The sequence below is a fragment of the Schistocerca gregaria genome, unplaced genomic scaffold (genome assembly GCF_023897955.1).
Source record: "Schistocerca gregaria isolate iqSchGreg1 unplaced genomic scaffold, iqSchGreg1.2 ptg001234l, whole genome shotgun sequence".
NCBI classification, from domain to species: domain Eukaryota; kingdom Metazoa; phylum Arthropoda; class Insecta; order Orthoptera; family Acrididae; genus Schistocerca; species Schistocerca gregaria.
The window spans coordinates 100,935-128,062 of NW_026062553.1; the positions used below are offsets into that span (position 1 = coordinate 100,935).

Sequence of the window (27,128 nt, forward strand, 5' to 3'; positions counted from 1 at the left end):
ACTCGTTTTTAGCACAGTGATAACTGAACCGACGTTCTCAGTGTTGTCTAAGAAACCAAATTAAATGTGATGTGCAGCAGGTGAATATTGCTTGTAGCGGGAACTCTGATACATAAAAAAAAGTATGTGTGTGGAAAAATGATAGCAAGCTACGATGTACATAATATCTGTTTATTTCTCACGAGGTAAACTTCGTGAGGAATGAGAAACAGGATGTAGTGGTGAAGTCTGAAGAGATGCAAGATCGATAATATAATTGTACATAAAAGAATAATATTTCGTGTCTTGGTGAACAAGACTCTTATAGTGAAAAGCCAATGTCTTTATTATGGCCATGACATGTACAACCATGTAAAGCAAATAAGACGCTAACTGAGATGTGTGGGCATTGTATCTCGGCTGCATGTGCGATACCTGTAGAGATGCCAATAATGTATGTATTCAACTCCGTTTTTTTAGAAACAACTGTCATTTTATTCAAGGCGACCACTTGATAAGGTAGGTTGACGTTGCTCCTAATTTCTCTTATTAGTCCTGTGTTACCAACCTCTCTCTTACTTGTTCGCGGGTCAAAAAATGTAAGATACAACTTTTCAGGTCTTGTACATTTTACATTTTGAGGTACCTGTGAAGGAAGGGTTTCACACAAAATATTGTAAAGAAATTTTATCCTGATGGAAGGAATGAGTACCTCATATCAATCTCCTAATTATGAGGCATCCAACTCATCCCCAAAAGGTACGTTTTAGATAGACTACTAGTGACTGGGATCTTGTTTGCCCTGTCGGCCACTGTAAATCTCCTTTATATCATTGGGCCCCTGGTACTTCTGTTTTATTATTTTGCTCTATATCTCTCGTCACTGGCAATAATGGGCAAGCTTTTTTGTAGGACGAAATTAGAGATCAAATCTTATGTCCAAAATTTTTTGAAATTATTCGTGTTTTTTTAGGTTGATTTATTCTTCAGTTTTTGCAAATCCGCTGAGCCATTCACAGTAGTAACCTCATAGAAGCCGATTATGTTAAATATAGAAATGGGACATGCAAGACAGGTAGTCATGAGCTGAATGAAAGACTTTATGGACGCGAAGGAGACATTGATTACCACCAGTATCGAGAAAGAGAACGAATTGCACACGATAGAGGTTACAGAGAGCGCCTGCGTGAGAGAACTCCGCCTCACAAGCGGCGTCGTTCTAATGATGACCCATACTGGTAGGTGAATAACTCTTAGAAATACGTTATTTTTTTGTGCTAGCAAATACTAACAACTGGTAATAACATGGTTTTTGCTTACTTTTTTTTGTGGTATAGGGAATCACCTGGAAGATTTAGAAGTAGCAGAGATCACGATATAGATCGACGGTATTATGGGTCTCGGTATGACAGGGAGCATGAGCGACACCGCTACGACGGTGGATATCATCGAAATTGGAGCTTGAACTCTCACGATGCATCATCTAGTCCTCATCCTATATTAGATGGTGCTTTTAAAAGTCTTCGACAGTTTGCTGATTACACTGACCAGCCCAATGCAGACATTGGTCCACAAAGCGAAAATGCGAGTCGCTATGAGCTGTATAAGCAGGATTACAATGCCAGACACTCTCAACAGTTTTTAGAGGAACATAAAAAAGAGGATTGGTTCAGGGAGCGGTACGATCCCAGGGTAATTAGCAAGAGATATGAGGCGCGCTTGAGTATGGCGAAGCAAGAGGCAGAGGATTTTTTGAATGAACTTAGGAGAGGTGAAATCAACTTTAGTTCAAAAGCGGATGATAACGAATGGGCAGTTCCAGAATCAGCGAAAATCAAAACCAATAATGTAGGATTCGCAAAAGGCGAACAACTGGAATCTAAAGAAAATATAGAGAATAAAATTGAAAATCTAAAGAATTCTGAGAAAGATACTGGCTCAACTACACAGGAGATTGTAGGATTAGAAGGGCAAAAGGGTGACACCTCGGATGTGGCGACAGTGGATGCAGAAGAGCAAAACGATGGTGTAGTGGACAGCAAGGAGGCAGCTTCATTAGATGTACCTAAAGAGGGATCAATGGACGTGGACGTAACATCATCAAAGTCGAACGACCTATCTGAACCAGTGGATGGTCAAGTTGAATGTGCAGCAATATATGAAGGCGATGGCTTAATAACGGACAAGGCTGCTATAGATTCGAGTAAAGATAGTTCGACGAATGCTAAGCATAGTGATACGTTGTGTGACGGTAATATTCACTCTGAGAGTTTAGTCCATGAGGTGTTAGACAACATGGAAGGTGATTCTAAGGAAATAGCGAATGACTCGGAAAAGGCTACTGGTACGATTCTTGCTACGGATTCCATCGATACATCGAATTCTAGTGAATCAAAGGGTGTTGAAACGTCTGACGGTTCAACCTTAACTGGTTTCAGTGATTCAAATAACACAGCTGAGGCCATATCAAGTACAAGTGCTACGGCAAAAAACTGTTTCCATGAAGGGCCCGATGCACCTCCTAATACTACTTTGTTTATTAAGCAGATTCCTCCGACCTGCAGTCGTGAGGAACTCGAAAACCTTTTGTCACAAGTCACAACAGGGAAAATGAAGCGCTTGTTGATGAGTGATGTAAATTTTACAAAGAACTTTACACACATAGCCTGGGTGACATACACAACTCCTGAAGCGGCATCGGAGGCTTTTTTGAAATATCAGGGCTATAAATTAACAGATTACGAAGTACAGTTGAGCGAACACAAGCCTCGCGCATCTGATCGAAAGACAAAAATAACACCTTTTTTGGCATCGAAGCCTGAACGCCTGGAGCATGACCTTAACCAGGCCAAAAAGCTTTGCCTAATGCTAGACGGTGAGAAGTCGATTGAGACCTGGTTTTCTAAGGAGGAAAATGCCGCACTACTAGAAAACAGGACAGTTGAACAACAGTTGGACCTGATGATTTTATATTTACGACGTGTCCACTGGTTTTGCTACTACTCCGGCGAAGAATTTCACAGCTTCGATAGTATGATTATGCGTGCGGGTGAGCTATACTTACGTGGTACGGAAAACTATCACTCAAAGAATCAAAATGCACAGCAATGGGCAGCGACACTGGACGCCAAAATTGAAGACCGCCTGCATCATCCATACCAGCATGAATTAGTGACGGGGCAGGTCGGAATCAGAAACTGGCTCGAATCATTTTTCGAGAACAACATTGTTCAGGAGGAAGAGAATCGCGCACATTGTGCATTATGTTTGAAACGGTTTAGGGGCGTTGAGTTTGTAAAGAAACACTTGCAAATCAAGCATAAGGAGCTGATACAGGCTGGCGAGGAAGAGGTGTATAATCAGGTGTTTTTTAATAATTACATCGGTGATCCACGTAGAATAACGCCTGTTCATGTTGCGTTATTACCGATCTTGCCAAATACAAATTCTGGGAGAGATGGGCGGAGAAACTTGATTTTAGACGACAAAAGAAGGAAAAGAAAGGGCAAGGGTAATGTTCAAGCGCAAGCAGGAGGACAGCAGCGCAATCAAATTATAAACGGAACCTCATTCTCGGGAGGTAGTCGAGGGCAAGGTGTAAGGGTCCGACAGATTATCACATACGTGGACTTAGATGCACCAACTCCGAAGAAGACAGACGTAGACTACACACAACAGCTACAAGCATTTAGAGAAAAAATGGAAGCGACTAAAAAGAACATGTCTCAAAATTAGGCTATGATTATAATATATATATATAATGGGTCTCAGGTGTTATTTTTTGTTATATTGGTTTCTAAAGTACGAGGATGGCTTTCTGCGAACGAGAGGAAAAAAACTGATGCATTAAGCTGCCAGGATGGTAGACAGTGACAGACTGATTCGAACCTGGTGTCTAGAACAGGACATATCTAATGTTGCCCCAGTACAAACTTTTTCTAAGCGTGAGCGTTTCAGTATACTTGAATTTTGTGTGAGGCACAAAAGTATTTCGGAGGATCTCAAACAAAATAAATTTAATGTAATTTAATAAGAGATACTTTTTTAAATGGTAAAAAAATTTACTCTGTAAGCTAAATGCGGACTCCCAAGAACCCAAGATCCTCTGAAAAACAGAGGCTCTATTCTTGGGTCTCAAAACTCCTCCGCAGTGCGTTTCAGTTTCACAAGGCAGACAAACCGAACGTTTCGGAGAAAACAAACTCGTTGGATGCACAGGGAGACGCGGAGTCAATAAAACCTTTAGCCGACTTATCGAGTGCAAATTCATCCGATGCCCTCGGCGTCGGTGGCCTATCAGCTCCTGACCCCAAAAAGTACGGAGATTAGACTTTGAGTTTTTTTAGATGGTATTTCGGTCGAGGTTGAGTATCCGTTGCTAGACCCCATGTCTAAGTGCGGCCATTGTAATTAACCATGCTGACGAATTTGTGATAGCCCCATTCCAGGAGAGGGCGGGGTAGAGAAGGATGGTGAAAGTATAGGAAATGAAATTTTGGTTAGTGAGACGGACGGTAATAAGGAAGAGCCAAAGAGTCAAGGTTCGGGTGTGTCGACATTCAAAAAATATAAAGATAGAGTGTCTGAAGAAATGGGAGACGATGAGGATTGGCTAAAACTGAAGCAAAGTGTACGCAAATTTGTACTATTTCTCTGTTCTAGATTTATTTGTTTGTCTCTCTCTCTTTCTAATGCAAGCATTCATTTTTTCGTATTGACGTGTAAAGGCGAGCAGCCAAGTGCACTCAATTTTACAGGATGAAGAAAGTGAGGAGAAGTCACAAGAGAGTGAGAGCGAGCAGTCTGCTTGTCTTGACAACCTAGATCAAGATGACCTTGTGGCGGCGGCGGCAGAATTTGTCAGCTCGAGCGAAGAGGAAGGAGATGAAGGGGAGGAATCGGAGGTACACGAGTTCGGCAAGCTGGAGGCCAAGTCTAAAAAATTGGACGAGCGCCGTCGAAGAATGAGAGAGGAGGCGCAAACAGAATTCCAGGAGCAGTTGGACGACCAACAAAGCGACGATTCGATTTGTGAACAAAAGTTTGAATTCCCCAGTAAGTCAGCTCTGAAAAAAGAGAAGGAGTTGATGGTGGATTTGTCATATGTCAAAGAAAGAATCAGACAGGTTTTGCATATTTTGTCTAATTTCAAACAGAACCGGGATCCGCTTCATTCACACAAAGAATATCAGGCATTGCTGAGGAACGATCTTGGATATTATTATGGATATAACGATTTTTTGCTTCGTAAATTGTCGACCATTTTTTCGTCCATGGAAATGGTAGAATACATGGAAACCAGTGAAGCAGACCGCCCCCTGACCATTCGAACAAACACTTTGAAGACTCGTAGAAGCGATCTTATGAAAGCTCTGGCGGCGAAGGGCATCAAAGCAGAGCCGATAAAATGGAATAAGGATTTGTTGCAAATTTTTGAGTCGTCCGTACCAATCACCTCATTGACGGAATACATGGCTGGGCACTATATACTTCAGTCTGCCTCGTCAATCACGGCAGTTAGCTCGCTTGACCCGCAGCCAGACGAGCGCATTTTGGATATGTGCGCTGCGCCGGGTGCGAAAACAACACACATAGCACAGCTTATGAAAAACACAGGAATGATTGTGGCAAATGACATCAATCCTCAACGAATGAATTCGTTGGTGGCAAATTTACATCGTTTGGGCGTTTGCAACACGATAGTTACGAACTACGATGGTGGGAAATTTCCCAAGATAATGAAGGGATTCGATCGAGTGTTGCTTGATGCCCCGTGCACTGGAACAGGCATTATCTCTCGGGATACAAGCATCAAAACGTCGAAAAGCAAAAAAGATCTGAACGTTCTAGTGTTGACCCAAAAGCGACTCTTGCTAGCGGCCATCGACAGCGTTGATCCGCACAGCAGATCTGGGGGTATTATCGTATACTCGACTTGTAGTGTGCTTGCAGAAGAGAACGAATTTGTCATCAATTATGCACTGAAAAAAAGGTTCGTCAAGGTTGTTGATTCAGGAATGGAATTCGGGAAACCCGGAATCGTATCCCACCGCGGCATCAGACTTCACGACACCATTACGAGGGCACGCAGATACTATCCACAGACGTATAACATGGATGGATTTTTTGTATGCAGGCTGAGGAAGCTAAAGAACGGACCTAGGGATTCAGCAGAAACAGCGAAAAACGAAAACCTAAAGAAAAAGAGAAATCGAATGGAAACAACCAAGCGTCAAAAAGACGAATTCCTCGTTCTGGACGAAGAGGAACAGCAGCGAAATCCCAAAAAGACCAAAGCGCAATAAAAAAAATTTTTTTTTAATAAAAATTGTCACTTTGATTTTTTATTGCATTTTCCGTCCTTGTGTCAAGATCATGCACTTTCTGAGAGCCCGGTTGAATCGACCATTTCGTGCTCTTCAAAAATGTAATTTTCGTCTGTTGTCGACTTCTATTCCGGGGAAACTAGCTCAATCGCGTAGTGCCTCTATCTATAGGCCTGCGGTTGAATACCCCCCTTTTCGGTCTCCCATCGCCAGCAAACATCTCATGCAACCCGTATATCCAAAATCCCTCGAAGAAATGGTACGAATTATTTTGGCCGTTGACTGTCGCACACTTTGTTGCTCTTTTCTCAGCTGTCCCCACGACATTGACTTTTGCATCCCTTGGGCGCCCACTTTCCTGAAAACGCCAAGAACACGCAAGTCTTAGGCATCGAAAGAGACATGGATCGCTACGTGTTGTCTGGAAACTATGTAGAGGCGTGTTGCTTATTTGAGAGTCGAATTGAAACGCATCCGAGCATACGTGTCCAACCGAAGATCGTGATGTTGGCCGTTCTTGCCTATGACAGGTTAAACTCGCTCGAAAATATTGAAGAAATAGTGAATTTCATAGAGGCTCAAGAAAAGGTGACCTATTCCATCTATGAAGTGCTCCTGAAGGTGTATACGTGTCGTGGAATGGTGTCTGAAGCGCTAGAGATAACAAGGCGCATTCGACAGGCGGGATATGTGCAGACTGTGAAAATGTATTATTTGCTGGCTAAAATGTTCGCGGCGTTGGATGACACCTTGAATCTGGAGAAAATCAGGCAGGAGATGGAAATTTGGATGCCGGAGCATTTGTCCACGTTCTATTCAATTATTGCGAGAAATCACTTAGACAGAAAGCGTCTTCACTTGGCGCAGGACGTCATGACGCAGATGTACCTAAAACAGATCGGATTCGAACCTTCTGTCTTTGTGAGTCTGCTGCATTTGCGAATCGAGATGAAGAACCCGGATGCGGTCACGCAGACTTTGAAGGAAATGGAGGTCTTGAAGATCAGGCCCAAGAGCGATTTCTACAGCACCTTGATATGGGTTTTGCTGGACGCCAAGCAGGTCGACAGGGTTTTTGTCATACTCGATTACATGATTGCACATAGGATCAAACGCAACACCTCCATGTATGTAGTCCTTATAGATAAGCTGGTCAAGATGGGCGAGATATCTACGGCTATGGTCGCGTTCGAGAGGCATTGGGGCGACGTGTATGCACCGCTGAATCACATGTCTTTCAGCATTATGTGCACGGCGTTGGACGGACAAGAAGACGACAAGCTGGTGATGGTATTGTTGGAGCGGCTGTACGAGACGGGCATGATAATAGAGCCGTTTGCTATAACCAAAATAACGCTCGCTCTGATTGAATTCGAGCGAGTCGATTTGGCGTTGGAACTTATCAAGATGGTGGAAGAGAAGCTGTACAACGGAAAATACCCCACGAAACCAGGAATTATTAATTTGGTGTGTTTCGTACTGATGAAGTACGGCGAGCCTCAGGATGCTGCGCATTTTGCCAGATGGACTCTGAGCAAGAGGTTGCCGCCTGCGAGAATGATCATCAGCGTTGTATGTGCATGGCTTCGTCAGGATTTGAACCAGCGAGAATTTGACTTGGACACCTTATGTGATTTAATTATAGAGCACTCTAGTGTTTTGCAAATCCCGACTTTTTACTCTTCTAGGCTCCTGGATTTGCTGATAGAGGGTAAGAGGTCCGAATTGGCCCAGAGACTGTTCGACGGAATCATCGGCACACCGGTTCAGCCGGACTTTCGAAGAATTGGAAATTACAGCCGTATCATGGAAAAACTCGCGTTTTGTGGAAACAGAAAACCGCTGGTTGTGTCAGACACGACAGCAGAGCATCAGCAAGAAGATGAAGCAAACTCAGCCGTGAGAGAATCACGCCCAGCCACAACAAAATGGGCGACGTTTCCTACCGACACCGCGTCGCAGGGCGACGTTGTCAATGTTCTCTCGGAAGAGGAGATCATTTCAAGTGAAGAAAACATAAGTTGGTTGACCCCAGAACTTTTGTACCAAGACTCTAAAAATAACTCGTCGGAAAAAGTGTGCGAATGAGGCAGACCAACAAGTGTACAAACCCTAACAACACTCAGGTCTTTTATAAATCGAATCAATGGAAGAAACGGCTGTTTATCAACCTGTTTGCAACGCTCTAACTTTCCGAGAAACGTAATCATGCACGCGATTCAATCTCGTCTCATTGGCTCTACTTGCGGCTATCACCTGATATTGTCCTTTACACAATGCAAGTGATCTCTGAAATTTGCAGACGGGTGGTTTCCATGCATATGGTGGTCCGCTGGCTCCCTTGTAGCCATCATACTAACAGAATTTAATGTTTTAAGTAATCCTAGCCGAACCCTGGCTTCGGACTGTTCCTCCAGGTAATGAGCCAGAATTTCATTAACTGTCTTCTTATATTCTGGCTCCGAATCCAAAATGGCAACAATATCTTCACTAGAGTATTCGACTTGGCCCAGCGTGTAATTTTCTAACTTGCCTAAATCTTTGGGCTGCACCTTCGACGAGTACGCGGATCGAATTGCATACCGGAATTCAATCCATTCCTCTAGAGAATACAATTTAGGCACGTTCATTTGTTGCTCGTTGACGCTGCGATTGAAGAATTGTCTGCGCTGTCTTTTGTATTTTTCACCTGTCAAAATTCGAGGATTATTGAGGGATTGTTCATTCAAAGAGTCGCAATTCTTTACATCGTCGCTGGTTTCTACCTTGTCGTGCTTGTCCTTCGGCGAAGACTGAGACCCTTCCCCCGTCAGTTTTTTCCTAGATTTGTCGGTTGAGCCTGATTCGGACGAATTTCGCTTACCGGTGGGGTCCCTGTACGTGAAGCCGCTCGACGGGCTCAAATACTTTTTGTTTTTTTTTAGCCACTGGCAAACTGTCTCCAGCGACCTGTAAATTTTGAACTTAGTCCGTTCGTTTTGGTATTGTGGAGCCAACGTTCTAAGCAGCTGATCGGCGCGCCGGGCATAGTTATCTTCGTGCACGTCGGCTTCATAGCGGCAGGATTTACTCTCATAATCTAGATCTCTGATGCTAGACAAACTAACCTCCAAATAGCGTTTTTTTCCGTCGAGAGATGACATGTTTAGAAGCCTTTTATGGAAGTTCAAAAAGACGCCTGTGTGCGTAGAAGAGACGAATCGTACATGGATGAGGTGAGTCCGAAGTCAAATTTCCAGTCCCAGACGCGTAGGTGAGACGTACATATTTCGACCGAAGATAACGAATTATAACAAAGTGCCTTTTTTCTAATCGAGATAAAAAAAATGCGCACTGAAGCAAAAAAAAAGACGGCGTGAAAAGACGCTGAACCACAAAGAAGACATGCGGTTGTCAGGCAGTCGGAGGTTGTAAAAAGCGCGACGGCCGAAGTGCACGAGGGCTATTCTGAATAGCTGGAACAGAATAAGGGTGCGCATACGCAATATGCGAAAGATCCAGTATTCGGTCGAGGCCGTTAGCCATGAAGCCAAAGGAAGGAGAGGGCGCGAGTGACGCTCGTAAAAACAACTGAGGCGTAGGTGTAAAGGGTTTCTAGGTCTGAAATGCGAAGGGCATTCGCGTAAGCGGGTATGGCGAGCGCCCTTCCGTAAAAAGCACAAAGATCGTAAAAGATGATGTTGGTACAGCGATTCGGCTTTTTTTCCTCGCCTGCTGTGAATTGGTAGCCCAGTGAAGAGCGGGTGAAAAGGGGGGTGTGGGTTCAGGCTTAAAAGGTGATAGGGGTGAGGTGCTGTGGAATAAGTCGGCAAAGAGTTGTTCTTTTCCGCGCGTACGGCACAAATTTTAAAAAAAAAGCTTTACTCCCTCATTGGTTTGAAGGCGCGCAGCATATATAGAAGACGCGGACGACGCGTGGCGACAAACCGTATTCTGCAGCAGCGAAGACTGTCAAACGAAAAGCTGAAGCCCTATTGGAAGGGCTGAGGTGTGAAGGAGTGCATCATTTTGTTTACTTCTACAGTTCTGTATCATGGCGGACCTTGTACAAGAAGAGCTAGAGGGAATGATCCCGGAGCTTGAGAAGCTCCAGGCGGGGAATGTGCTCAGTTCCGTACGTCACAGATGAGACTTCGAACCGACTGTTTGAGTGCGGGGAGAACGAGTGCACATGCTTCCGGAGGGGAGAGGGAAGGGGGCTCAACAGGGTGTCTTTTACATACACGGGCATGTGTACAAAAAGGGTGCATACGGGAAGATAGAAGAGTAGCGTCGCAGACTGATGTGATTGACGCGCTTTCTTTTTGCCGTAAGGATGAAGTCAAGAAAGTGATTAGAAGCCGGCGGAGGTTAGAATACAGTACCAGAAGGCCGGGAAAGGAACTCGTTGATTTTCTGAGATATATCGAATATGAATTGAACCTTGACTTTTTGATTCGGAGGCGTTCGGCCCGACTGAGTACGTGTTGAGTGGAGGGAGCGAATTGGACGCTTGTGGCGTGCACAGGTATTGGTCGACAGATTAGAAAAAAAAAAAAACTAAAATTTAGAAACAGAATTCAAGGACAAGGCGAGATTTGCGGCGACTAGAAAGGTGCACCGATTGTTTCAGGGCGCGCTGAAAAAGTTCAAGGGCGATACGCGTTTGTGGTTTCAGGTATGCTGGCTTAAAACAATATGTGTTTTTGGGTTTAGAAGTCAGACGTTTTGATCGTGCCGGGGCGTCTGTCGCTGACACGGGTGGGATAAGTTTATTGATTTTGTAGGGCGTGGTGAGAAGGGCCGGGCTTTGAATAGGATATTCGTGGAAGCCATATCTTTACACCCCAAGTACCCGCCGTTTTGGATTGCGGCGGCATGTTGGGAGTATTTTAGAAACGATAACATTTTGGCGGCGAGGACGCTGTTGCAGAGAGGGAATCGGTTCAATCCCGACTCAGAGGAGATTTACTTGGAATATGCGCGATTGGAGCTGGCGTATCGTCAGAAGATCCAGATACGCATACAGTGGTTCGGAGTTGATGAGTCCAAGCTCAAATCGAGTGAGGGGACGGAGGGAAAGGTTTTGGAGGGGTTGTCGACGACACAGGGGGAGGAGGCGTCGACGAAGAGGGGCGTGTTGGAGGAAATGAAGGGAAATGGATTATCGTTGGATAGCGTATCTAATCCGTTTTTGCAAGGAATGATTCCATTGAGCATTTACAAGGTGGCAGTGGCGAGGTATAAGAAGAGGCTGGGACTTCGGAAGAAGTTTGTGAAGATATTTTTGGCGTTTGCGAATACGAGGCATTTGGTAGAAGAGATTTATCAGGATATAGAACTCGATTTTCCAGATGACCCGGAGGTGCTCTCATTCGTTGCACGGAAGCCGTGTGACGTATTTGATCTGGTCATTAGGGGTGGTGTGAACGACGGTCAGATGCCGAAAATTGAGAGATTGTCCGTGAATCGGTTCATGGTGGTAAGCGAATGTATAGAAAACTATCAAAACTTTCTACAGTCTCACCCGTCTACGCCTCTGTACGAATCGTATTTTTCTTTTTTGGTTTCTTCGTATGTCGATTGCGCGGAAGCGAGTCAACAGCAAGGCATAGAAGACGAAAGAGCGGATCTGAAGCGGTTTTTGGAAAGAAAAATTCCCGGCGCTTTTAAGAGGGGGTTTCAAGACGGACACATATCGGAGAAGATAAGTCTGCAGTGGATCGATTGGTTGCTGGCGCGTGAACGCGTTGAAGACGCGCATATGTGGGCTGAGAAGTTGTCGGCGAAGTTTTTCAATAATCCGTCGATTCGACTGATAAATTTTTTGCTAGTCGCGCGGAGTCGAGACGGTCCACTCGGTCGCGAAGGCGAAGGGAGGGCTGGCGAGAAGGGGGACAGGGAGCTCCTCGAGGAGGTGGCTCGGGCACTGCAAGTTGCCGATTTGGTCCACGAGGGCCTAGGAGGGTTGTTCTATTTTTACGCCGAAAGGATCATCGCAGCTCGAATGGCAGTGGACCAAGGAGAAATGGAGCTGGGCGTCTATCAGGAGGCCTGCGAAAAGGCATTGACCGCATACAAGCGCGTGCTTTCAGGGTTGACGGGAAAAAGGGAGGCACTGATTCGATTTAAGGAGAACGTGTTGAGTCAGATGGTGGAGTTCTATGCAAAGTCAACCCAGGTCGTGGAGAAGGCCACGATGGAGTCATTTTTAAGGCGGATCTACGAGGTGTCTCTGGACTATCCACCGAACAGTAAGTCCTACTTTAAGAAAATACTTGAGTTTGAAATTTACGCAGAAGGAGAATCGGAGGAGAAGGTAAAAAAAATACACACTGAAATCATAGAGCACGCGTTGCGCGAATTTGGACAAGATGACCCGTGTATATGGCTGGAGGCTATAGATTGGGAGAAGCGACACGGGGGCAGTATAAAGCGTATCGGCGTTTTGTATCATAGAGCTAAGAGAATGTTGAAGAATCCAGACCAGTTCGTTGCCCAATATTCGCAGATGGTGAATGCTGATTGAGTCAGTATCGGAGACAGCGGACAGAGGTTGTTTTCGGAAGAAAGGGGGCGGTTGGTCGCGGGAGTTGGTTCGGCGGAGGTTTTGTGAACAATGCGTCCGCAAGCAGTTGTGATAGGGGAAATGGTTCAAATAGCAGACCATTTCTCTTTTACTCAGAGAGGCGAAGGGAACAATTTGAAATCCGAACACCTGAAAAGCTAAAACAGTACAGACGATCACTGGAGATATCATGCACACAAAATTTTTTGTCTGAGTCGAAAGAAAAAAATTTCGTCAGAACGGCCGTCATCAGCTTGTCGAGTGCCGACCTGGTTTGATGTTCAGTATCGATGCGTAGCATAGCGGGCGTGCTCTACAGTTTGCCTATTAGCGGTTGAAGGTTGTCTGGCCAATAGCAAACGCGACTAACGAAAACAAACATTCGGAAAGTGGTCGGTACAAAATTTTCATAGGACTTAAAGCGGCTTTTTGCAAATCGTGGCGTCTATCGAGGCCCATGCAAGTTTGTTTGTTACAATAGGTACCGCGGCATTCCAGAGACCGGCGTTACTATGACCCGTTACTGTTCGCACATGACATTCTCTCTTTTCACGATTCCTGTCACCTTTTCTCTCAACCGTGTCCGCTGTCTGCGTCCCCGACCCGTTGAACGCATCGCGCAGCATTCAAGCGGCCCCTGACATGCGTCCAGGTCCTCATTCCGCGAAACTTCTGAGTGTCTGTCACTTTTTGAGACCGCGGGATGGCTGTCGGAGGTCATCCCGTTCGCGTGTATAAGCATTTAAAAAGAACCTACGATCGGAGCCATGTCTGGTCACTATTCGACAAGTTGCGCTGGCTTGGAGCTGGACGAATACTATTAAACCTTCTGTTTGTTGTACGAATTGATATGCGGATCTCTTTGGGGGAGTAGAGCTGCTTTTGCGGGAGAGGGGTTAACCAGCGGGATTTCTGTTTCCTACGAAGAGATCGTACAACTGCATATATTCTACTATACGGTGCACTATCAACGAAAAAGATAGTGAATGGCAGCACGTTGGTTTTTCTCGAAAGATCAGGGATCGGGCTCAATTCACCGGGTGAAAGATAGAGGTGTTGCCGAGGCCTTTTCTTCCCTGCGCTAAGACCTAAGACCACGTGTTCGCGCACGCCTTTCAAGTGCGTGTAACAAGTTTACCTTTGAGGCCTCGCCTGCAAAGGGGCTTCCTTGAGCTCGTAAGCGACGCCGTGTCTGCGGGCTTGTCGAGATAAGCGATTTTTTGAGCGAGAGCCATACGGCGAAACCCTGCGCCATCCAGAAGTTGTGGAGTTCAGTCAATGTACACGGGAATTAGCCGACTAGGAAAACGGCCGCTCTGGTGGCAACGCGCGGGGACGGTGGAAAAAATAGGCACGCAACTGGATACACAAGAGCGCATTGAATGACGTTCGTTTACGTCAAGTCGCACGTTTGTTACGTCAATTGATGCTGAGACAAGACTGGGGGGACCAGGGGATTGGAAAGTTTTCAAACAGCTAAATAACCGTGGTAGAATATGGCGGTGTGTCTGCTCAGGCCGAGCCGGCCAACTCTTCGGATGACGCGTTATACGAAACGCGGAGCAGTTCAATGTTGCATTTCGACATGGATGCACTGATCTCGGCATACCTAAAAATGGGCTCGCGTGCCGTACTGGACGCGGAAGTTTTACATATATCTCTCACCAGCAACTGGAGGTAATCCAATTAAAACGAGCGAAAACAGAGATGCTCAAAGCGTGAAACTGGCCGTCCAAAAAAGTGGGTACAGAAAATTGTCTAGAATATTAGACATTGTGTAAAAGTTAAAAGGGTCTTCTGCACTGAAACAAGATGCAGCCTCATATGTCGAGGAGGTAACGCCTTGTAACACCTAACTTCTTCAGAAGGCACATCAGTCATTCGTTCTCAACCTCTTGGATTCAAATTGATGCTCAGTTCATCATAGTTTAATATAGACGCTGCGTTCACACCCAAAAGTCCGATTGTCAGGAAGGCCGAATCAGTCCCAATTACGCCCCTATGGAGTCAAGAAATTGAATAAAGGGTATTTCGAGGCGCGTGTCAACGCCAAAATCCGTGATGACAGTATCGAACAAACAATCTCTAACGAGCATCCCTAACGCTCTATCCAAATTAAATTGCTCTATGAAGAACGAAACAATACACGTAACTTGCCAACGTTCGGCCTACACCTCTAGCAGTCCTCAGCCGCTATAGAGTTGAAAAAAAAAATCGAAGATGCACCGACTGTCAAATGTCTATATCCATTCAGGCATAGCAAACAAATTGTGTATAAGCTGCGTACATGCATAGTATGGTTTGTGCAGAGTCTCGAAGCACACATACGGAAGACAGCAGCGGGCGGCGACAGGTGCCATATGTACAGATTGTGTACATATCTATGCGTTATGCATAAAGTTGGGTAATACAAGGTAACTTTGAATCAAGCACTGTACGGAATTCAGCGAGTCGGTGAACATTCTGTTGAAACGGTTGTCGTCGAGCAAAAATACCCAAATTGGGCTATCAGCGCAAACAATCGCTGCAAATCATCTTTGTTGCTTGAATGCTCGCTCTCAGACCGGACTGTAACTCTTCCAACCTTTATGCATATATGTTTCATGCACTGACTGAACTCCGATTACAACGATAGCTGTCGCCGGTCTTATGAACATACACAAAAACTCAATAGACGATGCGGATCGCTGACTGATTACGTTGTTGCTCATTTATACTAATTTGAGTAGTATCCAGGTTGATTACCGCTTAATAATAATCGAATGGATGCAATCTGATGTTCGTCAAAAATATATCGCTCAGAGCGAGATGTGGCCTGGATGACGTGGTAGAGATACGAACAGATTCCAATGATGATACACCGCTGACCAAATATCCAGTCATACAAATTCCCTAGGTGTTTGTTGACTTTGTATAACTCTGCGGATAGATATATATGTGGCACTGTCGGAATCAATCGTAACAAGCAATAAATATGCAAAATTTCCAAAGTTTATATTTTATTATTTGGCACATTTAACCTACATTTTTACTGTTGATACATATTCATCATATTCAAGACTACGCAAAAATTGTTTCACTGCTGCCGTATCATAAGACCCTGGTCCCTGAACTGGACCGCACTATTTACCTGATATCAATATACATTGTCAATATTATCGCTTATTTGTACGTTTATGTTTCAAACAGATGCTTATATCAACATCTGCAGAATAAGGTGCGCCAGCGAAGCGGACAAAAAGTACCATAATCTCCTTTGTATTGTATGTGCTTGCTGCTTTCTATTACTAAATACTGGCTTGTCTCATCCGACAAACCCATATGCGTAGTCCGCTATGTCATACATCCACGGATGTGCCTCTTAGCTTTAAGACACATCGTGTGCTACCTTGCTAGCCTGGGCATTCAAATCCCTAACACAAATCAAACTTGACTGCTGTGTGATGCCATGCTGCTATGCGTCGACACGCTATTATTTTATGTGGTGTTGCTTTGTACCGTTTCTAGATTACTCACATGTGTCGTGTGATGCGTCATGCTCTATTCACTATGTTTCTAATATGCACTGCATATATAGGCATGGGCGTCAGCTATCATATGCCACTATATGTTTACTTGGATCGGACAATGATCTAAGGGCCGTTGACGGCGCTTTTAACTTGTTGTTTGCTACATAACCTCTGCCATCTGATTACATATATGCTATGTCTTATTAACATGCAAATACAGGAGTTTTGGTAGATGGACAGAATCCTCTGTAGTTCTTCATCCGCCCCACTATTAAATATATTTTTCAGTGCATCAGATACGCGCATTTACTGCACACAATGTTTTTACGCTTTGTAATTAACACAACCTGGTATGAGTTCGCTATTATTGCGGCCTGCGTAATCTGATTATTCAACACATGGCTCCCACGCGTGCGTATTCGTTATGCACAATAACAGATTCTAAAATTCGGCATTTTACCTGGCGTCTCATCCAACTCATCGTACGGTAGGTTTCTATAGCGTTGTAAGGGAGGTGGCTAGTTTGTCTGTACGTTTTTTACATGCCTTTCCTCGATGTTTACCCCCATTTGTCACATATAGTTTTACATGATGCCGTTATTAAAAACACTATTTGTACCCGGAATTTACTGCGAATGCCTCCGTGTCATACCCATGGTCGCTAGTTCATATATTTTGCAACTTTATTGCTTCATTGTATCCCGACACTTGATTGTACACTGAACGCTGTGTTCTCATTATCCACATGAACACTGGGGATGAACTGACATCTAAGTTATTCTGCGCCATGTGTCATCGTGTGCATTACCTGTTTTTGTATGGCAAACAAAGTCAAGATACCTTCGCCATTTGACATAAATTGAATTGATGTCACCGTTGCGTATGTATATTCTTCTTTCATATAACGTCACAAAATGTTGAACAAGCATACAAAAATGCAAACACCTCTCATTTCAGTGGACACAAATTAATATACAGTGTTGATCATGTACCGATAGTAGGTTGATACGTCTGGATCCACGCACAGCGAGCAGTTGCCGTGATGCCCGCGTTTGCGAGGCACTTGAAAAAAGAGACGGACTTGCACGAGAGGGGTGGGCCGCGAACGCCGCGTCGCACAAGTCTCTGAGCTTAATTCTAGGCAAAAAGTGTTTTATTATATACAACAAGATGTTAGTAGGTTGTCCTGCAGCGCGCATATCACCCATGTCCTGGGGAAAGTTACTCCTCGCCACACGCATTGTGTGTCGGAACTTTGCCTCTCCCCATCTGTGGAGACGGCTCTTTTATTCTTTTTTCTTCTTTTTGATCAGCTTGGAAGTGCTTTTTCTCTCTTTGAGTTTTGGATGCTCGGCGGACGAGCTGATAGGCGAAAGAGGAGTCTGAGTGTTCGAAAAGTCTGAATATTCGTCCTGGATGTGTTCAACCAAATCTTCGATTTTGAGTTGAATGTACTGCGTCTTAGAAACGGACTGAAGAGAGGATTGTAGAGAGGGGAGGTGATTTTTGAGAATCCAGTCCGTTAGCTGCAAAAGAGTGTCGGCAAGAGAAGAGAGATCGGAGTCGTTTTGCTGAGAGTCCATGGATTCAGAAGGAGGTTTCTTGACCCATTCGTTGAGATCGGAGACTAGTTTGGCCCATATGTTATCTTTTTTAGAGATGTCTTGACCGGTTTGAGAGACGATTACGCCCTGAGAGTTGATGCAGTTTCGAAGCGTATCGACTAGAAGTTCCAAGGTGTGGGCGGCTTGTCGCTGCGGCTTTTCGGTAACCAGGTTGTATTGAGCGCAGCGTTCGATGGCGATGCAGCAAAACTCTAGTATGAAAATTTTGGAGACGGGGCGGGAGGTGTAGAGAGAGAGTACGTTCATGAAAAACCAGAAGTGCCTTGGACAACATGGAAGCGAGGAGATGATGGATTGGAAAACGGACTTGGTTAGCTCTAGGACAGAGGAATAGTTGGGTGGCGAGGAGGAGCCGTTGAGTTCGTGGTTAGAGTCCTTAAGGGATTGAGGCATTAGAGGTTGATCTCTGGTGGAAACGTTGGCACGGCCGCCCGAGGGGTACCCGGCGATATCGACGTTGTTGACGACGATTGGGTTCAGAATACAACCGATGGATTTTCGAAGCCATTGGGTAGCGTAGCGAAGGGAGTACTCGGTGAAGACGAGTTTGGTGAAGTCGAGGTTTTGGTGGAATGCGCCGGGAGATGCGGCCTCGTACTTGACGATTAGTTTGATAAAGAATTCAAGGCGGTCGCTATAGCAAAAAATGGTTAGAAGGTGGTTGATGTATTGCTTTATCTCGACGATGTTTGGCAGAGAAGAAATAAGGCGCAAAATTTGGACGGTGAATTCCTCGTTGTCGCCAAAAAGTCGACAGTAGGCGTGAATAGTTTCCGGGGACTTGACCAGGTCCTTGTCCAATTGGCGAACAAGGTCCATGAGTGCGATTGTGCGGTCGTATAGGTTGGTAGATTGCTCAAGGGTCCAGACTTTGGACTTGTCTTCATCGGTGAGAACGGTCTTGATGGCATCTCGGCGCTTAGAAATGCAGTTGGTGATTACCCTGAGCGATTTGAAGTTGCCTCCTATCTTCGGTGGGTAGACACAAAGTATTTGGATGAAAGCAATGAAGCGTTTTTTATTTTCTTCTAGGAACTGGTTCAGTTCGAGCATGTAGGGTTCTTTGAAGAAGGTTCCGTTGGCGAGATTTTGGATGATTTTCCCGACGAGAAGCAGGGTTCGATAGGCTTTACTGGATTCGACAGAGAGTACGTTGAAGCTGTCGGGGGAGGTGATGGCTGGACAGATGAAGCGCAGAAAAATTAATCCGGAGGCGACGACTTGGTCGAGATCGGGGACGTTCAGCCGCTTGAGACATTCTCTATAGATGATGTTGCAGAGGTTTAAGAATTCGGAAGGAAGGTATTCGTAGCTGTTTAGAATGACGTCTAGAAAGCGACTGGCTAGGGACTTGATGGCCATGTAGTTTTCTTGCAAGGGGGTATTGGGATCGGCTCGGTTGGGGTCGAGTTCGAAGTGCAGTTCTTCGGTGACGATTTCCTTGATGAGAGGGAGCAGGACGATTTGTACGTATTCTTGGCCGCGGCTGCGCACGTAGGCGCGGAGGACGCGAGAGAACAGTTCTTCGCCTCGAAAGAGGGTGTTGACGGACTTGCAGCGTTCGACTTCTTCTTGAATCAAGAACTCGAACAACATCATGTGGACGCCTTGTTTCTGAAAGAGAGTGACTAGACTGGCGGCGCAGGTGTCGACTTCTGGTCCGGCCTTAAGGACTTGGCCGAGAATGTTGATGAACGTCAATTCTGGGTCGATTAGGAGTCGAAAGACGGCAGCGCGGATGTCTTCAGAGCTGAGCCAGATGCGGGCTTCGGCGAAGTCCACGACTTCTGTATAGCTGGAGGGGGAGGGCTTGTTTTCGGTAGTTAGATTGGGGTTGCTGCAGTTGGGGTTGCCGATGACGTTGGTCGCGCTGTGGTCTTGAGGTTTGGCGGCGCTGACTGAGTTGCTGAGCTCGGTTGAATCGAGGCGGCGTTCGGACGGGGGGTCATTTGACGAGACGCTATTGTTGAGAGAAGGGTGCTCAAAGGTAGAGGGAGTGGCTTTGAGAGAGTCGGGTGTCAGGTAGAAGTTATCCGTTGATTTTAGTGATTCATCGCTGATACCGAGGTTTATGGATTGAGGAAAAATGGCGCTTGAATCTTCGCCCCAGAGTTCTCTGAGTCGTTTGTTTTCTTGAGTCTTTGCGTCGAGTTCCTTGACGAGGATGTTTACTGCGCGGTTGAGTTTCTTGATTGTTTGGTCTTTCGAGTCGGAGTTGTTTTTCAGGGATTGGGAGAGTTTTTGCTTTACCGAGCTGAGTTCTACGGCCAAGAGGCGCCATTTTTCTTCGACGGCGAGCTCGTTACGGCGCGCCTGCATGAGGTGGGCGAGGATCCATTTTGGACAGGAAATCAAGTCGTTCTTCGCTTGCGCTGCCGAGGCGGGCTCGGAGGCAGAAAGCAGCGACTCGTCGTCGACGGTGTAGCACTGATCGGTGATGTAGAGCCAGCGCTTGAATTCGGTGCTCGCTTCGGACACGAGCTGCCGGTGGCTGTGAATGTTCTGGATGAGGATGTGGGTCTCGGCGGTCGAGAGACCGGACGACGCGAGGGTTTCGACGTTCGCCGCCGAGACGTCGATGTCATCGAGGAGGCTGAGGATTTCGGACGCGTACGCGATGTAGGGCCTGCTGATCTCTAAAGGTGGGGCCGGGTGCGCCGCTCCGAATAGGAAGCCGGGGCGGTCACGACCTGGATGTTAGTAGAAAGCATTATCTCTGGAGTTCTAGTCGGGCGAGGCGCACTGAAGGAAAAAAAAGGATCGCGACGTGTGCAACAAGGCCGTCGTACATGAGTATGCAAAAAAAAAAACGAGAGGCAACACGGAGATCGCGAGAGTGCGCGCGGCGACAACGGGCAGCTGGAATGCCCACCTTCTTCGATTAAGGCGACGGTCGCGTTTTCCGCGCGGACAGCGTGAGACAAACGAACGAAAAAATTGTGGGTGTACTGTCTCAGGTTGCAGGTTTAATTTCGCGTTTTAAGGGAGGGGGGACCGACAAAAACAAACGATCGGATTACAGAGCTTACGATTGGCTCTGTTCTCTAAATTCTGATAAAGGGGGGAGAGATACCTCGTGAAAAAAAAGGCAAAAATTGCGCATGGTGATCTCTTCTAAAGAGTAAATTCGGTGTTTCCCTGTTGTTGTTTTTGTTTGAGTACTACTAAAGACATACGTTTGACGAACGACTGAAATTCGATTGTTCTTTGCAAAATTTTTTTGCAGGCCTCCATCGCGCCACTGGCGTTTACCGCGGCGATACCGCCGAGGCCGTGGCATTCCTTGGCCGAGCCGACGAGCAGCCTCACCGAGTCCACCACTTTTTTGTATTTATAGTACAAGTCGCCTGCATATTGAGACGCGGGCTCCGCCTGAGCCATGAGGTACAGAGGACGCCAGAGCCGCAAAAAATAAATTTTTAAACGGCGTAAAATCTAAAAAAACCGAGCTCGAAGGCGGTGCTAGCATTTCTGCATTGGGCGACTTTTCGCGCGAGAAAGTCCGCTCTGAGTGTAGATCGGTCGACAGAGGCGGCCCGATTGGAGCGTAAAGGGGGTTTCCGCATGGCGCGAGGGGGCTTGCGCAGTTGACGAGAACAGGCGCCCGCTGCCTAGAGTTCTTTTGTCGAGGCTGGAAGCCTCAAAAAAAAGGGTGTACGAAGGGCAAGGAGACGCGGCGAACTCGCGATAGGGAGTGCGATGCGCCGATGCCAGTTGACGGTCCCGCGCTGGCCGCATTGGCGCCGGACTCAGGGAAGGAATTCGACGTCCTGAGCGGGCAGAGCATTGCAGGGGGTGTGTGAGAAGTGTGTATGTGGTGTCGTCGAGTCGAAGTCTTCCCCGGACATCCAGGACAGCGCCGCGTTCCTTTGGTCGCCGAAATCGATGGGTGGGAGGCGCGCCGGGGGCTCTGCTGCCTGAAAAAAAAAAAAAAACGCTGTCACAAGCACAGAATCTAAAAAAAAAATAAAAAATAGTAATAACAAAAAAATAGAAAATAATAAAAAAAATAATTAAGTCGCAGGTTTGTCTCTTAGGTGCCAGTTACGGTTTTGTCTGGCGTTTATTTATCAGCAGCCCCAATTCAGAATGTGCGACTTTGAGAAAGCACTATTTGACGTCAGGTCATCTGCACACGAGGAGGATATGAGTCTGACAGAGACGGAAATGGGCAAAATCTATTCTATTTCCGGCCCAGGTAAGCATGAAGTAGTCGAAAAGGGGGGGATGTTAGGACTGAACCAGATTATGTGCTAGCGGAGGATTATTTGTTCGCGCGGCCGGCGATTTGGTTGCGAGGTAGTCGCGTCTCAGCTTTTTGACTTTTTTTTTTTTCGACTTAGTCGTGGTGGCGGAAAAGCTGGTGGGCGGAGCCATGGAAGAGTTGGTAGGTTTTTTGAGAGAGAGCGTGGAGCGCGGCCGCGGCGCGGCTTTCCTCTTGCTGCGGGTGGCGAGGGCGTCTTTGCGGACGTCTAGCGAGCGCGTGCAAGGGGTCGTTGCGCCGCGGGTGGGCGAGCCCGCGTTTTGCCCGCGCTGACCTTCGAGTTCGTCCCATGCAGGTTCGGGTCGGATACATGAAGATTATCGGCGAGATCATTCGCTTGGACGGCGAGACGGCGACGATTCAGTGCTACGAAGAGACGGGTACGGGGGACGGGTTTTCGGCGCCCCGGAGCGTGGTGGGGGGTTTTCCGGCGCGATATTGACGACCTTGCGAAACAAAAAAATGAAAAAAAAAAAACGTAGCTGGAATCGGAATTGGAGAGCCGGTTTGGAGGACCAGGAAGCCGTTGTCCGTGGAGCTGGCGCCAGGTACGGTTGGGGGGAGCTTGAGCGAGTGGGAGGAGAGTCCGGTTTGCTGACGACGAGTGCTTGCAAGGCATATTGGACAACATCTTCGACGGGATTCAGCGCCCGCTCGACGTGATTCGAGCGAAGTCCGAGAGCATTTACATTCCGCGCGGGATTCACGTGAACGCGCTCGACCGAGAGAAGAAGTGGCGGTTCGTGCCGGGGGAAGTCCAGGTGGGGGATTTGGTGTCCGCTGGAGACATTGTCGGCACGGTTCTGGAAAACACGCTCATCACACACAAAATCATGGTACCATACAAGACGGTGGGGAGGATAACGTGGATTGCCGCGGAGGGCGAGTACACGATAGTTGAGGACATCTACGAGATAGAGAACGACGGCGCGACCGTCAGGTACCCGATGTTGCAGGTGTGGCCGGTTAGGAGGCCGAGGCCGGTGATAGAGAAGGTGACGTCCGACCACCCGCTGCTGACCGGTCAGAGGGTGCTGGACGCTCTGTTTCCCGTGGTGCAGGGCGGCACGACGGCGATTCCGGGAGCGTTCGGATGCGGGAAGACGATTATTTCTCAGTCGGTGTCTAAGTACTCCAACTCGGACGTGATCGTGTATGTGGGATGCGGTGAGCGAGGCAACGAGATGTCTGAGGTGTTGATGGAGTTTCCCGAGCTGACGATCGAGTTGAACGGGAAGGAGGAGTCGATCATGAAACGGACGACGTTGGTGGCGAACACGTCGAACATGCCCGTCGCCGCCAGAGAGGCCTCGATTTATACCGGCATCACTCTGGCCGAGTATTTCAGAGACCAAGGGTACAATGTGACCGTCATGGCGGACTCCACCTCAAGGTGGGCCGAGGCTCTTAGAGAGATTTCCGGGCGTCTCGCCGAGATGCCCGCGGAAGGCGGGTACCCGGCGTACCTCGGCGCTCGATTGGCGAGCTTCTACGAGCGCGCGGGCAAGGTGTCCTGTCTGGGGAGCCCCGCAAGGACGGGCTCGGTCACCATCGTCGGCGCCGTGTCTCCGCCCGGAGGCGACTTTTCCGAGCCGGTCACGGCCCAAACGCTGAACATCGTCCAGGTATTCTGGCGGCTGGAAAAGCGCCTGGCCCAGAGAAAACACTTCCCGTCTCTCAACTGGCTGTGGTCCTACTCCCGATACCTGAACACGCTGGAGCCGTTCTACGAGCAGTTCGACCGGGACTTCACCTCCTACAGAAACACCATCAACAGCATCCTGCAGAAGGAAGACGAACTGAACGAAATCGTCCAAGTCGTCGGTAAGGACTCCCTGGCGGAGAGCGACAAGATGATTCTGGACGTCGCCAGACTCATACGAGAAGACTTCCTGCAGCAAAACAGCTTCACCCCCTGCGAGCGCTGCTGTCCGCTGCTCAAGACTCACTGGATGATGAAAAACATCTGCGCCTACTACAACCAAGCCCTGATGAAACTGGACTCGAGCTCCTCCACCGAAGGCAAGGTCATCTGGAACACAATTCGTACCCAAACGAGAGACATGCAATTCAAGCTGTCAAGCATGAAGTTCCTAGACCCGGCGCAGCCCGACCTCATGACGAAGAGCCTGAAGGAACTCAACAACCAAATACTCAACATGGTGTAGAGGCCCCTCGCGGGCCCCCCCGCAACCACCTCCCCCCTCCTCGGTCACCCAGAAAAAAAATAAAAAAAAATAAATAAAGCGCACTCCGCAAGACCACTTTGCTCCGCGCGCGCGCATTCTCGGAGGCGTTTATCGAGGAAACGTCATGGAGTCCTTCGCTATGGCATCGGGCAAGTCTTCGTACGAAACCACCGACAGCGGTCTGCTCGTAGGGTACCTGTAAATTGTGTAGGCTCCAATCAAGTCGTTGCTCAACCGCATGGGCTGAATGTCCGGGTTCAAGGAATCTGCCGCGTACACGAAAGAGGGGTAGGTGCTGCGCGCAGAAACGATGACGTTGACCTTTTTGAATTTTTTTTTTTTGTACGCTTTGCAACGAAAGTTCAAGAAATACTTCAGATCAATGAGGCTGGATGACTCCCTGAAGGCGCTGGGAGGGCTGTCCAACGGAATGAAAATTTCGAAGGTGACGCAGAGGCTCGTCTGCGGAAGGATGTTCACGATGCGCTTTTCGCGCCACACCTCCTTCCGAATGGTCCGCATTGGGGTATTCTTCGAGAAGCCATAACAAGATTGGTTCAAGTACGCGCAGATTTTGTAACTCAACTTCAAGGTCAACTTTCTGACCGGCTTTTCATTATGGTTTTCAATCGACAGAGTGACCGGATTTCGCTCGCCGACGAAGAGTTTCGGGGGCTGGGAAAGCGCGGCGGTCAGTTTGCCCTTTTTGAATTTGGGCTCGAGCATGCAACTGGCGTTCAAGGCGTCGTACTCAACGAAGACGGTCGGCCTGTGCTTCAGGGACTTCTCGTTGTGCTTAGAGACGGTGGCAGATATTTCGTACTCAATCGAAATATCGGAGTCGCTGAAGCTCGGAGGAGTGCTCTTCGGAAGTACGTACAAAAACGGAAACGCGTACAGGCCCGGCTCCAACTTGGAGCCGCTGAGGCTGTAGTCGAAGAAGAGGATTTTCTTGTCGAGAAAGACGGCCTTCTCTACGTGACTCTGGTAGCGGCCGGCGCCGCTGTGCGTGTGGTACACAAATTTGCTCTTACCCGTTATGGAGAGAGAGATCTCGCTGACCTTGTTGGTGTTGTGCCTGGCGTAGTACAGAATTCCGTAGAGGGGGGCGTTCGAAAAGAACCTGTCGCCGGACACGACGAGGCGCAGCGTCGGCATCTTGTACGCGAAGGGAACAATGTTCGTACTCAGGGGGAGGAAGTGAAGGATCACTTGGATGCAGCCCGCGGTGTTCAGCGAGAGCACCATGCTCGTCAGCTCGTTGGCAGCTATGTCCCTGACATTGAAGGAGGTAACACCGATGTTTTTTTTGACTATGATTTTTTGTTTGTAGAGTTTCAGGTGTACCTTGGTTCGAAGGTCACTCAAAAAGGCGACAAACTCGCTGTGCCACTTGGCAAAGTCGTGTCAGTCCGGGCGCTCGCTCGAGGCAGGCCTCTTGCGAAAATTCGTACCTCCGGCGTTCTAGAGCACTTGAACAGGGGCGTCTGCAGTTTTTTCCTGCTGTCTTCAAGGCGGATGACAACGAAGGAGTCGAACGGGTACTTCGAGTCCACCATGTCGTAGGCTGCGAGAGAGGGGTGGGGTTAGGCGACGCGCTCGAGGGCCGGCCGAGAGGCTCTCCCCCGCAAGGCAAAAAAAAAAAAAAAAGTACCCCTGACGACCCTTATGTATAGTTGGCCGCTTCCGACCAGAGCCATGGGGTCAGTCGCTTGGCTCTTGTTGGCTCTGAGGACCGAGATTGACGCCAAGTATACGGCACACAAAATGCCGCAGGTATGGTGCGCGCGGCAGACTATCACGTAAAATAATTTTGAATTTCAGCGCATTACTTGAGTTGTATCGCTCATTAAAAGCCTTTTGCTGAGGTTGGTTCTTTCGCCATTTCTCGCACCTCTTGTACGCGGTGCTGTAGGCTCTCTTTCCACTGAGTTTGAGCTGGAGAGGAAATTTCACCGGGGTGGGAGTCGTTTTTTTCATGGTAAAACTCAGTTCGCGTGCACGCGCGGTTCGAATTGTTCATTATTCCTTTTTAGGTGTGCTACCGTTTGACCAGATTTAGGAGTAGGCATGGTGACGCTCGATTTGGCGGAGTTGATTTGTCTTGTCACGTCGACTGGCGCGCTCGTCGTTGGGTACCAATACCACGACTGGGTCATGTTCGTTGCGTGCATTGGTCTGTGCGCGCTCACGTGGTGCTACGGCGAAGCGGGTTTCCCCGAGTTGGTTGCGCGCGTGCGGGGCGTTCCGCAGGAGTGCGCCGGCCCGGAGCTGGCGTCGCCGGAGTGGATGTCGAGCGTTTGGAGGGTGGCGTGGCGCGCGGCGACGGCGTTCGGCGAGGAGGCCGACAAGGTGCGTGCTTTTTTTTTTTTTTTTTTGCGGAGCGTACAGAGTCGAGGTTTCGCGAGGTGGGGAGAGAGCTCTGCGGAGGTGGGCGCGCTGACGAGAGTGGAGCGTAGTATATTCTTATAGGGGTGGTGGTTTTGACGGGGTTGGCGGTGACGTCGAGGAGGGCCTCGTGGACCTACTCGAGTGGGGCGGGTCGAGTAGGAGGGAGGCGTACGAAGGAGCTGAGGGCGTTTTCTGAGTTGTTGGAGACGCCGAGGAGGCGTTTGACGCGAACGAGGACGCTGGCGGTTTGGCTGCCGTTGTACTCTCTGTTTTTGTACTTGGCGGCGAGCGCGCTGTC

General features: G+C 47.8%; 5 protein-coding genes across 9 annotated transcripts; 3 read left to right on the forward strand and 2 right to left on the reverse strand.

The window, feature by feature from the left end:
• The first annotated feature begins 387 nt into the window (after positions 1-387).
• On the forward strand, positions 388-26,093 carry LOC126329981 (uncharacterized). 5 transcript variants are annotated; one of them, XM_049996265.1, is made up of 5 exons: positions 388-433; positions 533-738; positions 1,016-1,217; positions 1,317-3,743; positions 26,072-26,093. In XM_049996265.1, exons 2-4 carry the CDS (start codon positions 675-677, stop codon positions 3,712-3,714), a joined length of 2,664 nt encoding a protein of 887 aa, XP_049852222.1. In that variant the 5' UTR covers positions 388-433; positions 533-674; the 3' UTR covers positions 3,715-3,743; positions 26,072-26,093. The 5 variants fall into 5 exon arrangements, 3 of the variants coding, with proteins under 3 accessions (XP_049852222.1, XP_049852223.1, XP_049852224.1); XR_007562626.1 differs by lacking the exon at positions 388-433 and adding an exon at positions 469-498 and having other exon boundaries at positions 584-738; positions 1,317-4,030; XM_049996266.1 differs by lacking the exon at positions 388-433 and adding an exon at positions 471-498 and having other exon boundaries at positions 584-738.
• On the forward strand, positions 10,168-13,701 carry LOC126329982 (U3 small nucleolar RNA-associated protein 6 homolog). The gene is made up of 4 exons (XM_049996269.1): positions 10,168-10,419; positions 10,620-10,764; positions 10,862-10,962; positions 11,056-13,701. The coding sequence occupies exons 1-4, from the start codon at positions 10,339-10,341 to the stop codon at positions 12,811-12,813; spliced, it is 2,085 nt and encodes a 694-aa protein (XP_049852226.1). The 5' UTR covers positions 10,168-10,338; the 3' UTR covers positions 12,814-13,701.
• On the reverse strand, positions 17,497-21,393 carry LOC126329980 (uncharacterized). The gene is made up of 2 exons (XM_049996264.1): positions 21,163-21,393; positions 17,497-20,622 (listed from the first exon to the last, which is right to left on the reverse strand). The coding sequence occupies exons 1-2, from the start codon at positions 21,365-21,367 to the stop codon at positions 17,648-17,650; spliced, it is 3,180 nt and encodes a 1,059-aa protein (XP_049852221.1). The 5' UTR covers positions 21,368-21,393; the 3' UTR covers positions 17,497-17,647.
• LOC126329983 (uncharacterized) lies at positions 22,032-24,509 on the forward strand. The gene is made up of 5 exons (XM_049996270.1): positions 22,032-22,184; positions 22,330-22,373; positions 22,546-22,630; positions 22,733-22,798; positions 22,866-24,509. The coding sequence occupies exons 1-5, from the start codon at positions 22,076-22,078 to the stop codon at positions 24,416-24,418; spliced, it is 1,857 nt and encodes a 618-aa protein (XP_049852227.1). The 5' UTR covers positions 22,032-22,075; the 3' UTR covers positions 24,419-24,509.
• Positions 24,521-26,245, reverse strand: LOC126329984 (uncharacterized). The gene is made up of 3 exons (XM_049996271.1): positions 26,094-26,245; positions 25,894-26,006; positions 24,521-25,831 (listed from the first exon to the last, which is right to left on the reverse strand). Exons 1-3 carry the CDS (start codon positions 26,137-26,139, stop codon positions 24,548-24,550), a joined length of 1,443 nt encoding a protein of 480 aa, XP_049852228.1. The 5' UTR covers positions 26,140-26,245; the 3' UTR covers positions 24,521-24,547.
• Positions 26,246-27,128: the final 883 nt, after the last annotated feature.

Coding starts and splice junctions, on each gene's coding strand:
- LOC126329981 (XM_049996265.1), top strand. CDS start 675: ATGGAAGGAATGAGTACCTCATATCAATCTCCTAATTATGAGGCATCC. Junction 739..1,015: donor ATCCAACTCATCCCCAAAAG/GTACGTTTTAGA, acceptor ACCTCATAGAAG/CCGATTATGTTAAATATAGA. Junction 1,218..1,316: donor TCTAATGATGACCCATACTG/GTAGGTGAATAA, acceptor TTTGTGGTATAG/GGAATCACCTGGAAGATTTA.
- LOC126329982 (XM_049996269.1), top strand. CDS start 10,339: ATGGCGGACCTTGTACAAGAAGAGCTAGAGGGAATGATCCCGGAGCTT. Junction 10,420..10,619: donor CGGGGAATGTGCTCAGTTCC/GTACGTCACAGA, acceptor TTTTGCCGTAAG/GATGAAGTCAAGAAAGTGAT. Junction 10,963..11,055: donor ATACGCGTTTGTGGTTTCAG/GTATGCTGGCTT, acceptor GGGTGGGATAAG/TTTATTGATTTTGTAGGGCG.
- LOC126329980 (XM_049996264.1), bottom strand. CDS start 21,367: ATGGCTCAGGCGGAGCCCGCGTCTCAATATGCAGGCGACTTGTACTAT. Junction 20,623..21,162: donor ATTTCAGTCGTTCGTCAAAC/GTATGTCTTTAG, acceptor CCCCACCTTTAG/AGATCAGCAGGCCCTACATC.
- LOC126329983 (XM_049996270.1), top strand. CDS start 22,076: ATGTGCGACTTTGAGAAAGCACTATTTGACGTCAGGTCATCTGCACAC. Junction 22,185..22,329: donor CTATTCTATTTCCGGCCCAG/GTAAGCATGAAG, acceptor TTTTCGACTTAG/TCGTGGTGGCGGAAAAGCTG. Junction 22,799..22,865: donor GTCCGTGGAGCTGGCGCCAG/GTACGGTTGGGG, acceptor AGTGCTTGCAAG/GCATATTGGACAACATCTTC.
- LOC126329984 (XM_049996271.1), bottom strand. CDS start 26,139: ATGGCTCTGGTCGGAAGCGGCCAACTATACATAAGGGTCGTCAGGG. Junction 26,007..26,093: donor ATACATAAGGGTCGTCAGGG/GTACTTTTTTTT, acceptor CCTCTCTCGCAG/CCTACGACATGGTGGACTCG. Junction 25,832..25,893: donor AGTGCTCTAGAACGCCGGAG/GTACGAATTTTC, acceptor GACTTTGCCAAG/TGGCACAGCGAGTTTGTCGC.